We start from the raw sequence: 14,097 nt of genomic DNA, 5'->3' as shown, positions 1-14,097 counted from the left end.
AAAGTATACTATTTAAACCTTTGGAAAATATATCTTTGTATTCTCCAAAGATATAAATAGTATGTTTTTGTGAAAATATTTTTTAAAATCTGCTCTTCTCCATCTGCATAGAAATACATGATACCATGGATTTATGTCTTTTGTAAAAGGTAATCTGAAAATATTTGATGAGAACGTAACTGTTCCTTTGCCATTGACAAAGAAGTATTGTAATTAACCACAAAGAAAAAAATTTTGTTTTATTAGCATCAGTATACATAGTATAGTAGGAAACATTTGGTTAAAAATGCCTCTGAAATGTCATACTAACATACTTTGATACTGAGTGAAACAAAGTATGATACTGGATTTTTTTTTTTTTTTTTGTCTTGGTATAAATGGTAATAGAAGCTTTAATAAAACAGAGGGGAGGAAAAAAGTAGAAATAATTCCTTTTGTTCATTTAAGGAGGTCTTGGAGTATTATCCATATAGGACAGTATGTAGAAGTTGTTAACATTTTTAAATATTAAATGGAAAAGAGTGCTTGATTGACCCAAAGGCCAGAAAAGTATAAAATTATAAAATATTAGATTTAAATAGCAGAATATTTAAGAAGCATGTTAAAGGTAAATGTAAGAAGCTATATTATATGGCATCTTGGTAGAAAATGAGGTACTTTTAAAATAATTTTTATTTATGGTATATACTTTCTGATATATCAGAATCCTACAGTTATTTCATATACTTTACCCGCTTCAGTTTCCATAGTCACTTAAAAGAAAGCCACTGAATATGTAGCACAGCCAGAGATGTCAGTGTTCCAGCTGTTCTCTGAGCATTCAGTAAGCAAAACCTATAGTACATTTTAAGTTTTATTCCATTATTTCTTAAATCCTTCTAGCTTGTTAAACTGGAGGCTGTTTCAAATCCCTATGTATTGTCTCAGCTGGCCCATTGAAGAGAGGTTGTACATTATATATGTGCTTCATGATTTTTAAAATAAAAAGTACTTCAATAAAATCGAGCTACTAAATTGAGAAAATTGGGAATTAGTGTAGTGTATGACATTTGGATGTCAACTTATTTTCTATGAAGTCTGCTTTTGAATTTTGAAATCTTATGCATAACTAAATTGTTGTGTAATGATAAGTTTCCAGAACTTTGAAGAAAAATTTAAAAGGTCAGTTAAAAGTTTTTGTGGTGATATTCATAAGGCAATAGGCCTGTCATTCTCTGTGGGATTATCAACGCTTTAATGTTCAGCTCTTTTTTTTTTTTCATATTTGGGAGCCCCATCTTAAATATATAAACTAGTTTACATTTGGAACACTTCCACACTTGTTAACAATTTAAGGAAGAAGTGATGGGATCTAAAATGGAAGCCAAATTATCATTTTCCTCATTGCCAAATGAGTCAGTCATCTGTGCTATAACAAATTATGAACTCTACTTTATGACTAGGATCTGAATCACTTGGCAAAGTCTGGAAAGGTGCCAGTAGCAACTCTGCTAGATTAAATTCAAGTTTCTGTATTTTGAGGATACATATTAAAAGCAAGGTACAGTCCCTCTCCTCAAGCTAGTCTTTTGTCAAAGAGTATGTGCTAAGTATGTGTTTTGAAAAGGTAGACACCAGACTATTTCCTGTAATGCCTCCAAGGTACTATTCAAGTTTAAGGAGAGATTGCTTCAGGTTTTTCTTTTTAAAGTTCCATGAAAGAAGTAGTATTTGAAATGGGCAATACATTCTAGGTCAAGAGCGTGAGATTTTTGAGCTCAGTAGACTACCTGGTATCTCTTATATGACCTTGAATGTTCTTGGTTTACTTACAGATAAAATTAAGATAATTTCTACTATCCTGAGTCCTAAGGATAAATGAGATCATGTTTGATGTGGTTAGGAAATGCTCTAGCACAGAGCAGGCATTTAACAAGTAGTAGTTAATATTGTTATTTGTATTAATAGTATTGGTATTGATGATTGGGTAGTCTTTTATTAGGAAAGATTATAAACAGAAAGGAATATTGGGAGCCAAATCAAAAAAAAAGATCTAAAGAGGAGGAATGCCTTAGTCATTATCAGTGGGAGTTAGTAGAGAGAAAAGATTAGAATGGCGCTTTGTATAGTTTTGCACAGGGCTTTGGGAACCAAGGTGAAGGTTTGTTCTTGATTTAATAGATGATAGATTTCTGAGGGTCTTAAGCGGGGAAGTAGCATAATCAAAACAGAATTTTTAGAAAAGTTTATTTGATAAGAGTTTTATGACGAAAAAGAACAGAGATAGAAACTAACAAGATAAAACTATCATGTTTATTGTCATATTTATTAATGTGTGCTAGGTATCATACTGAGGAATTAACATACCTTTTCTCCTTTTGCCTTCCCTATGACCTTATGAAATCTTTATCCCTATTTTATAGCAAATAAGTCATCAGCAAGTGACATTTTTGAGGATTCTGGTCAGTTCACTCTTAATACTCTCTATATATTTGGAAGACTAGTTTAAAGAATGTTGTAGAGTTTGTAGGGTATATATCTCTATTCCTTTGACTTTGCTAGTTTTGAAAAATAAATAAATTGCTAATTCTGTAAAATATTATTCCTTCCTCCCAACCAAGGACTTTTCCTAAATGGAAAAGTTTATCCAGATAAGTTTTGTCAAATAATGGATAGAACTTGAAGAGATAATAGCCATTGTTTCAGTCTAGTGATTTTCTTCATTTCACTCAATTCTTTTTGAATCTGCTTAGAAAAAAAGCTGTATTTATTAGCTTCTCTAACTCATAAAACCCATAGGTCTCAGGAAGAATTCCAGACTCATTAAAATAATGCTATTTTTAAGAAAAAAATATAAAAGTTAAGAGGGGGGAAAAAAGCCAATTTTGTTAAAAATATGGCTGTAAGGGCTGCTATAAATATTAAAGCTAGAATAAACTTTTTAGAAATCATATATCTTATCTCTTATTTTATAAGGAAATTGAGGCTCAAGGTCATGGAACCAGCACTAATGAAATTTTCTTATTCAAGTAATAAACTTTGCATACATCTTACAAAATTATTCTGTCAGCAAATTGAATTGTGGTCTTTTCCTAATTTGTAGAAAACAGTTCAGTTAATGGCCCTTTCTCAAAATTTATTTATAAATTTTGATGATTGCTATAAATATTAATGAAAAATTTAACAATAATTTATAATCTTAGTTTAATAATTTTTTTCTTATATGTGAACTTAGTATTATGATTTCATGTTGTCCATTTTGACTAGTATAAATTTTCTGAATTCCTATGATATAATGATATACCACTAAGATATTGACTGTCAAGTACTCTGCCTACTGAAGACTTATGAGAACCACTTCTTTATACTAAATCTCTGGGAGTTATCTACCAGCATCTTCACAAATTAAAAATGTTTTTCACCCAATTATATAAATAAATCATTACACAGTTGAAAGATGTAAGAATGCTTACCTCTTTTGGGAACATCATACATTCTTTGGATATAGTGATCTAAATTAGTACTTAAAAATGGTGTGTGTGTGTGTGTGTGTGTTTGTTTGTTTGTTTTTTGGTGGTGGTGGAGAGGGGTTATCCGGGATTAAACTCAGTGGCACTTAACCACTGAGCCACATCCCCAGCTCTGTTTTGTATTTTTATTTAGAGACAGGGTCTCACTAAGTAGATTAGCAACTTGCCATAGCTAAGGCTGGCTTTGAACTTTTGATCCTCCTACCTCAGCCTCCTAAGCCACTAGGATTACAGGCATGCACCACTGCACCGGGTTTAAATGTGTATTTTTAAAATTAATTTATTTCTGAAATTGACAATTGTATATTTACTGCAAAAACATGAAGTTTTGAAAAACATATATATATATATATAAAACATATATACATATATATATATATATATATATATATATATATACACACACACACATACACACACCCACACACTATAAAATGGTTAAGTCAAGCTACTTGACATAAGCAAACATCACATACTTAGCTTTTTTTGTGGTGAGAACACTTCAAATCTACTCTCTTCAAGATTTTTAAGAATACAATACATTGGCCACGCATGGTGGTACATGCCTGTAATCCCAGTAACCCAGGAGGCTAAGGCAGAAGGATGGCAAGTTCAAGGCCAAGGCCAGCCTCAGCAACTTAGCAAGGCCCTAGGTAACTAAGCTCAAAATAAAAAATAAATAGGGCTGGAGATGTGGTTCAGTAGTTAAATTCAATCCTGGATACCAAAAAAAAAAAAAAAAAAGAATGCAATACATTGCTATTAACTAAATCACCATGTTGTACAAAATAAGATTTCTTGAATTTATTACTTCTAACTGAAATTTATGTCCTTTGACAACACTACCCAACACTTCCTCACTCCTAGTAACCATTCTGCTTTCTGCCTGTATATCCAACTTGTTTTCAGTTCCACCTGTAAGTGAGGTCACAGAGTATTTGTCTTTCTGTACTTGGCTTAGTTCATTTAGCATAATGTCTTCCAGGTTCATCTGTGTTGCCACAAATGACAGGATTTCCTTCTTTTTTAAAAACTGAATAGCAAACAGTCCATTATGTATGTGTGTGCATGTACATATATAAATATCTATATATATGTATACACACATACCACATTTTCTTTACCCACTCATCATTTGGAGGACACTTAGTTTGATGCCTTATGTTGTCTATTGTAAATAATGCTGCAGTGAATATGGGAGTAAAAGTTTCTTTGACAAACTGATTTCATTTCCTTCTTAAATATACATCCAGTAATAAGATTGCTAGATCAGTTTCCATTTTTAATTTTTTGAGCACCCTCCATACTGTGTTGCCTAGTGTCTGTACTAATTTACATTCTCATCAACAATAAGCCAGGGTTCCTTTTCTCCAACACTTGTTAACATATGTCTTTTTCTGTTTTGTTTTGTTATACCCTGTCAGTGCTGGGGATCAAACCTAGGGCCTCATCCACACTAGGCAAGCACTGTACCACTGAATCACATCTCTATCCCTCAACATTTATCTTTTGATACTAACTGCTCTAACAGGTATAAGGCAATATTGTGATATTTAACTTGCATTTCTCTGATTAGTGATGTCAACACTTTTTTATATACCTATTGCCATGACTTCTTTTGAGAAATGTCTATTCTGGTACTTTGCCTATTTTTAATCAGTTGTTTGTTTTCTTGCTACTGAATTGCTTGAGTTCCTTATATATTTTGAATATTAACTCCTTATTAGACATATGGCTTAAAAATATTTTCTCCGGGGCTGGGGATGTGGCTCAAGTGGTAGTGCGCTCGCCTGGCATGCGTGCGGCCCGGGTTCGATCCTCAGCACCACATACAAAGATGTTGTATCTGCCGAAAATCTAAAAACTAAATATTAAAAAATTCTCTCTCTCTCTCTCTCTCTCTCTCTTTAAAAAAAAAAATATATATATATATATATATTTTTTTTTTTTTTTTTCTCCCCTACATGTATATATTGTAATTGACACTAGTGTACTTGGATATCATTTTAGTTAAAATCTGTTAAATACCCATACCTTACTAACTTAAATCTACTGTAAACCCAAATTTATGCGAATGTTATAAATTTACATACAGATCTTATATATTCATTTATATATTGTTAAAAATTATTATAAATCACTTGAGCACAAATTAACTCAAACTTAGTTAGCTACCAAAACATAAAAAAAAAAATACTTGGAAATCAATTTTGTATACTTTTTATGTACTTTGTTTTGTTTTTTAATGTCTACCCCAGAATTAAGAGAGTTGCATGTTCACAGAGACCATAAACATCTGAGAGACATATTTTTGAGTAATTGGGAAGAGCTGAGTCCTGCTGAATAGTGTTCTCAGCTTCCCTCTGTTGTCATTTAATATCTTTGAGGTCAGCTCCAATAACTGCCAGGAATCAGGCAATTAAGGTGAGCCTCAAATAGATGGAAAATCCTCCCACCCAGCTTTCCCACCCAGCTTCCCCCATCACTAGATTCTTGTTGTTATTGTCTCAGCTAAAGCATCTACAAGATGTAAGCACATTTTAAGATTGCTTTTAGTATAGCACCATATGTAAAATACACTTAGCTTTAATATACAGATCTGTATTTGTTTAGAAATCATAGTAATTTAAGCATTTTTCTTTAAAAAGTAGAACGAGTTTGATATGTATGGCCTATAGAAGAATTATTTTTTTTTTTGTAAAATCTTAATAAAATAAGACTGGAAATTATAATCTCCTTTTTTAAATGGCAGATTATACATAAGCACAGCGACTGATAATTTATTATGTTATATGAGTAACAATAAGGACACTGGGGATTTTTGTCATTTTAGATCTCCCCACCCCAGAAATATCAGATACTGCTTTGTGGATAATGACTATGGCAGGTAGTGCATCTTTGGAAACTTTTAAATCATTTTATTAGCTTTATTTTCTTGACTTCTTCTGTTTCTTAATAAATTTCATGATGGAATGACACTGAAAACAACTTCCAGCATTCATCAATATAGATTCCCCCCCCCCCTTGTGTTTCCATCTATTGGCAGATGCAGGAAGAACTAATATGGGCTGCAAAGTCTTGCACTATCCTTTATACTTAGAATGGTAATAAAAGCTTTGTATGTAAATCAGGTATTTAGATAGTAATAAAAGCTTTGTATGTAAATCAGTTATTTTAAAATTGAGTTATTTAAAACAGAAATGGGAGCTCAATATATAGCAATCTTATAGTAATTTATTTTCTTCTAAAGCAAAAAATGTAAGGCAAATAATCTAATATCATTTAAATTCATTTTTTTATGTAGTATAATATTGATGTCTGGAGAAAACAGCATACTGATTAAGGGAAGATCAGTAATTTGTATTTGTGGCTCTGTAAACACATCATTAAAAAGATAGTTTCTAATGATAGTGACCTAAAATATTCTAATGTCAAAATACTTCATCAGGACAGTGGATCTTTCAGAGTTCAAATAAATATTCTGTTACACTCTTTCCAGAGTGGAAAGCTCATTTGTTTCTTCATTTAAAAACAAAACAAAAAGAGTTGGATTTTCCCCAATACTTTTTATAATAGCATTAAATTAATAGGACTTAATATATTCTGGTACTTTTTAACAAGTTAGACCCTATGTTTGTACTTTTAAGTAATGTTGTGATGCAATAAAATGCTTAACTAGGGTTTGTTCTAGCCTTGGTTCTACCAGTAAATAAACTTTTGACCCTGGGGCAAGTAAAATATATCGTCTTCAGCTTTTTTCTTCTTTTGTGAGATGAGAAGGAAACTACCTCTCTAAGTTTTCAGGGTTTTTATACAAATCAGATTAAATAACTTGGAAAATTATTCTTGAAATTCAAAGCATTAAGATAATGAGAATACTAGTTTGTGTAGGAATAAGGTAACTTTTCAAAGTGGAGAATTTTTATTTATATTTGTGGTATCTTTTCCTAGGAACTTTTTCAGGCACTTAATTTTTATTGTCTATTTTCCTATCCTTTACCCCCCACTGGGATTCTGATTATCTTTCCTTCATAAATACTTTCTATATATCAGGCACTGTGGTAAGTATAGAAGATTCTGAATATCTACTTTTGAGGAACTCAAAATCTAATAGAAAAGCAATACGGCTTTCAAAAAATTATATCATAGTGCCATTATTGGCACAATGTCATCCAAAATTCCTCAAATCATGGTTTAGAAAAAACTGTAGTAATTCTCAATTATCCACAGCAATATGACCAAATAGGACTTTGTGCAGTATGGGAATGCAGTAGCTAGTAACCACATGTGATTATTGAACTCTTGAAATAAATAGCTGGGCTCTTCTATTTCAGTCCCAGGAACTGACAAACTGCTAACCAACCATTGCCCACTTGCACTAAACCATGTGAGGCTACCATTTTCCCAAACAGGTTAATCAGCCCCTGATTTAAAATTGAAAATGTATAAGCTTTTTAGTAATTCTAGCTTTCATATAGTCAGAACTTATGTTTTTCTTCCCTACCCCCCCCCCCCTTTTTTTTTTTCTTTCTGATAACATTGCAGTTTGGACCAGAAAATCCCTTTAGAACACAGCAAATGGCTGCTCCTAGAAATATGCTTTCTGGCTATGCTGAACCAGCTCATATCAATGATTTCATGTTTGAACAGCAAAGAAGAACTTTTGCCACGTATGGTAAGGTTATACGACTTAAACAGTTTTAAATTTGGCCTTATTGGAAGTATGAGTTGTGTGTCCAGTAATCTATTATAGCTTCTGGCTTTTAAAGTGTATTAATCTAGAGTCTTTCAGATGGACTTCTGATCTGTATCTATAAATATTTTACATAAATTAAAAGGTGAGCTAATATTTTTAGCTGTCATTTTTAAATCCAGTATGATTTCTGTATACTGGATATATTCTGGGATCTTAAAAACAGAATGCTTTTTGTTGTTGTTCTTGGTAATGAACCCTTGCTATTGAATGTCCACTATATGCAGATTGCAGTTAAAGTTGATAAATGAAGAGATAGTGTTAAGAGGTTACTTTTTTTTTTTTAATCATATACCCTAGTTAACTTTACTCTCTTCTCAAATCTTATCTCTGAAATGTTTTCTCTTGATCACTAAGGGATGTCAGAAAATAGGATAGTCATAAATTAATTGTGTAAAATAACATGCATGGAAACATTATGAAAGGGATTATTATATATTAGATCATGTTTCATCATGGCAAGGTTTTAATTGACTTACAGTGGCCAAAAGTCGTCCTTAAGATTGAATACCACTAAAATCAACAAAAGATTTCAGTGACACTCCCAATTGCTGGAACATCATTGCATTATACCCATTACTTATGTAAGGGTAAATCTAAAGTAATGTGCCACACATAAAAATCAACTCTGTTGAATCACGATTTATTGTATTTTAATACTAAAACAGAGTTTTAAAGAATAGCTTAAGTAATAATTTAGATAGCTTAAGTGTCTTCAGAACAAAACAAGGGGTGGGATCTTACCTCAATTTATACCGATACCTACTTTTCTTTTTAAGTTACCTTATAGCAAGAATAAGCATTTAAAACTACTCAATTGGCTTTAGACTTGGGTTAGAAATGGGCTTATTTAAAAAAAAAAAAAAAAAAAGCCCAGTGATTTTTTTTTTTTTTTTTTTTTTTTTTCCCTCTCCTGCTAGAAGGTAGTCGGCTGGGACAGAGGTTGAACTAGTGAGTTCAATGTAAAAAATAAATGTGAGACTATAGTATATTAGTCAGAGGGAATGGCCAGTGGCAAAACTAAGAATATCATGGTCTGTCTCTCTTATGATAGATCTTAGAACTGAGAGCAATTTGTTTGAACTTAATAAGTTAACCAACCTCAGGTTTAGCACTGTCTCTTTTTTTCCTTACACTCAAGCACTGATCAAGTATAGCTTCTGTTAGTGTAAGTCTTACAGTTTTCCCATAGAAAGTTCTTACCTGACAAGATAGTGATTTCTAGGCCAGCTTCCTATGTACTTGTTTGTTTTATCACTCTTACACCTTGGGGTTTCTGATACAGTCCCTCATTTACAAAATACAATGGAGCACACCTTCCTTATATCTTGTACTACTGTTATCTATAAGACATATTAAGGAGATGGCACATAAATTCAGTTTTACCTAAGTCTCATATTTGTAACTCTGGGATATCACTGCTTGGATGCAGAATAAAAATTGATCTTATTTTTCTTCCTATTTTAAATGATGTAACATTGTTATAATATCAGTAAATAACTTCTGGAAGATGTATATTCTACAATACATTTAGTTTATCATAGAACCAGCCTGTAGAGTCCTTATCATTGAAGATAGTCTCATTTCCTGTTATCACCTCATTTATTTGCAGTGTAGTTGGTTTTTAGCTCCTATTTATTGTGTTTCTCCTGCCACCTCAATCCTTCAGTGGATATGTGAATTTTCTTGTGTGTGTGTGTGTGTGTGTCCTATTTTCTTCCCTTTTCTCCTGAGTTCTGGACTGTTCCTTTGTTGGTCTTGTTTGGGGCTTCTCAATGAAGTTTTTTTTTTTTTTTCCTGTTGTTCAGAGTTCACTCAAAATGTTCACTACATTAGTCTATGGAAGTGGAAAATAGAATTTTAAATAAATAGTGTAGTCTCACCATAGTCGTTTTTAACATTAAGTTTTATCTTCAACATTATAAACTCCTTTTTAATACTTCAAAATAATTTTTTTAAATTGTCCACTACTGTAGTTTAAGAATCTCTGGTATCATTAGATTTCAAGTTGGTCCCAGTTTTCATTATTAAAAAGGTACTGTATATATTATATTGCAGTAAAATGCCCTTTTTTTGTGAGGGGAGTGGTTACAGGGGATTGAACTCAGGGCCTCTTGACCACTCAGCCACATCCCCAGTACTATTTTGTATTTTATTTAGAGACAGGGTCTCACTGAGTTGCTTTAGTGCCTTACTGTTGCTAAGGCTGGCTTTGATGAGATCCTCTTGCCTCAGCCTCCCAAGCCACTAGGATTACAGGCATGTGCCACCACACCCGACTAGTAAAATGCTTTTTTATGTGACAGTGTATATTATTGAGCATAAAACTTTGCAGGCTTTTTTCACTGTTTTTTTAAAATAAATTCCTAAAAGTAGGGCAAATAGTTCTCTCAATTCTACCACCACCAAGAATGAAAGTTCTGTTTCTCCTTATCTAAGATCCATATATGTGATTGTTTTTCCTGTGTTTGATAATCAAAATACTGTTTCTTTATTTTGACTTGATTTTTCTGGACAATTGATTTTAAAGGATTTTTTGTTTATTCGCAACCATTTCTTTGCAAATTGTTTATAGTGTCTATACTGTTTATAGTGTAAATATCTGTCAGAATATTAGTATTGATAGTTTTAAGGATATAGTAATAAAATTAGTATTATTATAGCCATTTCAGATGCTGCTTCCTAAAGAAAGTAGACATGAACTCCATTAAAAAAGTAAAATAGAAAATAGGCTTCCAAAAGATAGACAAGAATCTTTAAGAATTATAGTGCAGATACATTCATTTATTTGAGACGTAGAGTAATAGAAAACCATTTGGACTGAAATTCCGTAGTATTAGTTAGAGCTTGTTCTATCACTGGCTGATTTGTAGTAGTGTATATGGATAAATATTTAATGTCTCTTACTTGTAACCTGAGACTAATTTTATTCACTAATCACCTGGAGTAGGAGGGAATGGGGCAGGGGATACAAGTGGCAATAAAAGATCTTTACCACAGAGAAAAACGGGAGGAAAGCATAAGTTCCTTTAATTGAAACAAGACTGTGTATGGCCAGAAGAGTTGGGGATTGGTGCTTACATAGAGATAAGGAGGACCAGGGACACCCTTCTCTCTCAACCTCCACCTCTCCAAACACATCACACAATGCCATTTATATAGACATAAATCTCCTTCCATGGTAGAATTTACATTCTAAATAAGGTTTTATGGCTGAGATGGGAATTTTTAATTCAGGGTATGTTGGTCTGAATTTTATATGAGCCTTAAAAAGTCTCATTTTCTAAAAAATCACACATAGAACACTGTTTGGTACAAAAAGGTAAAAGCTAAAATAACTCATGGGATTTGAACCTGTGATTTCAGAGATTCAACTCCAAAGCTGCTTTTCTGCCATCAAGCTCTCTTCTCTGGCTAAGAACATATTTTAATGCTGAAAAAAACTATATCCAAATGAACTAATAGCCAGGTGGTTGGTTCTATTCTAGCATATCACGAGGGTGAGTTAAGCACCTACATCCTTAGCTTGTTTTAAAAGTATGTTTCATGACAAATCTTTTTCCATTCTCCAAAATTAGTTCCCTTTAATCTTTAGCTGCAAAATAAAAATGTTAGATATGTCCGTTAGGGTATGGCCCTTTAAAAAAATGAGTTAGTACTTTTTATGCACTTTGTGATTGTTCACATGGGTTGTAGGCCATAGACTAATGAATGATCAGCTCTCTTTTGTGAATATACCAGATTTTTGTGAAACAGATTAAACTAAATGTTTATTATCCTAGCACACCCACTGGAGGAAAGAAAAAAAATGATTTGAGTTAATTTAGGAAGGCTTTGTTTCCCTTCATTCTCCTAGACCACTGGAGACCACTTTCAAATGTAGGTACACACTCGAACTAGTTGAAGGAATATATCTATACACCAGCTATCCTTATTATCTTCTCTTACCAAAGAAATATAAATAATGATTTTTGAAGGAGAAATAGATTAAGATTAGAGGAAAGACAGTCTTTACTGAGAATAGCATTTTCAAAATAATAGCTAGACATTATGTGATTAACTTCTACCCTATTTCTTTTTTAATTTAATAGTTTATATATTATAAGCTATAATATCCATTACCAAAAAAAAATGGAAATAGTTTCTAAACTTCCAAACATATAATGCACATGTATTTTTAAGCTTTTCAAATGTTTGAAACTAAAGTTGATTTCATAGCCAGAAAGGCTTTTAGTATATAATAGCTATATGTTAAATTCATCCTCTAAGATACATTTTATTCTGAAGTCATTCAGGGTCCAGCCTAGAATATGGATTAATTGTGGTAAAGAGAAATGGAGCTCAGAAAAGAAGACTTGGTCCATAGTTAAAGAGACCATTTTTAATATCTGGGAAAGAAAATGTGAAATGGGTATATTTGAATAGTTGTAATAAAATGAATTATAAGTGGCAAAATGGAGTCAGTAGTTTGCACTTTTTTCCTTTCAGGTTATGCATTGGACCCTTCATTGGATAATCATCAAGTGTCTACTAAATACATTGGTTCTGTAGAAGAAGCTGAAAAAAATCAAGGTAATTTATTTAAAATAGTTAGTATCATGTGTGTGTGTGTATGTGCATATACACATTTATAATTAGTGCCTTACAGTAATTAGATAGTAGGAAAGAACCCATATTTAGCTCTTGATTTTTTTAAGTTGAAATAATACAGTGATAGGGTTTAGAGAAATACAGTTTAGAACTATTATGGTTTAGAGCTTGCTTTTACTACTTACTAGCTGTGTAACCTTGTAAGGAAGATGGTGGTTATGTATCATTTGGGGTTATTTTGAGTACTTGGTACATGCCAACCCTATAGATATCATTCAATGAATTATAATTAATGTATAGATAATTTTGGCTGTTGGCATCTCCACAGTAAGTCAAGCTAAATTTTAAAAGAAGTAAAGTTTCATTTTGTGAGTCTGTGAGGATTGTCTTTGAAGGATTTTTTTTAATGGCTTGAGTCTGAATATATGTTTTAAATATGCTTGTGTTCATATTCATCTTTTATAACAAGGCCATGCATCATGCTTGCTAAATGCTAACTTGTCACAAAGCTCATCAGACCACTGAATCTCATCTATAAAATGCCATTTAAAAAAAAAAAGTTCAAGTTACACAGGGACACTTCTACTTAAATAAAACTAGACCCTGTATGATCAAACTGCCTTCTGTGCTTGATGATTGTTAAAATAGACTTTCCCATGCTTTTGTTGTAACACAGCCTAAAGGAAATTAATTTGAATTAATATGAACTATTTTTCCCTGTTCTTATGTATATGGAGCTAGATTCTTAGTTAACCTGTCACTATGACTCCTGTAAAACTTTCTTTTTGCAATCTAATAGTATGCCATCTCCTACTGATCAATTAAAAAATCTCAGAAACATCTTTCTTCCTCCATTTCTTTTTACTAAAGTTGATATTAGAGATCAGTTTTAGAAGGAGATCATATGAAAGAAATACCAAAATTTTGAGAAAACTTGTTTAATTTATATTGTTCTATTACAAGCATAGTAAAAATACGTTACTAAGTACTTAATGTGGTTTTAATTCAACCCTGTTTTGTTTTTGTTTTGGGTTTTTTGTTTTGTTTTAATCATTACTTAATTGCAAGATGATGGAATTAATTATAAATTTAAATTGTAAGTTGGTAATCTCCCAAAGAAACTTGAACTTTTCTTTTTTAGGAAAGATAAACTGTAATTTCAGTAGATAGCAATAGAGGAAGATTTTGTCACGTAGACTAGTTTTCATTTACTCAGTCAACTGTATAGCTGTCTCAACTGGGACA

The 14,097-nt window shown here is 32.0% G+C and overlaps 1 protein-coding gene across 2 annotated transcripts in view; it reads left to right on the top strand.

The window, feature by feature from the left end:
• Positions 1-14,097, top strand: part of Cdc40 (cell division cycle 40) — a 47,335-nt gene that overhangs the window by 12,492 nt on the left and 20,746 nt on the right. For both annotated transcript variants that reach the window (XM_071613134.1, XM_027928345.3), the window contains 2 exons: positions 8,055-8,184; positions 12,751-12,834. In XM_071613134.1, the coding sequence (XP_071469235.1) occupies positions 8,055-8,184; positions 12,751-12,834 (214 nt within the window). The remainder of the gene's footprint in view (positions 1-8,054; positions 8,185-12,750; positions 12,835-14,097) is intronic.

Source organism: Marmota flaviventris, chromosome 6 (genome assembly GCF_047511675.1).
Source record: "Marmota flaviventris isolate mMarFla1 chromosome 6, mMarFla1.hap1, whole genome shotgun sequence".
Taxonomy (NCBI): domain Eukaryota; kingdom Metazoa; phylum Chordata; class Mammalia; order Rodentia; family Sciuridae; genus Marmota; species Marmota flaviventris.
Note: the sequence above shows the minus strand (reverse complement) of the source record. Positions and strands in the feature narration are given on the sequence as shown.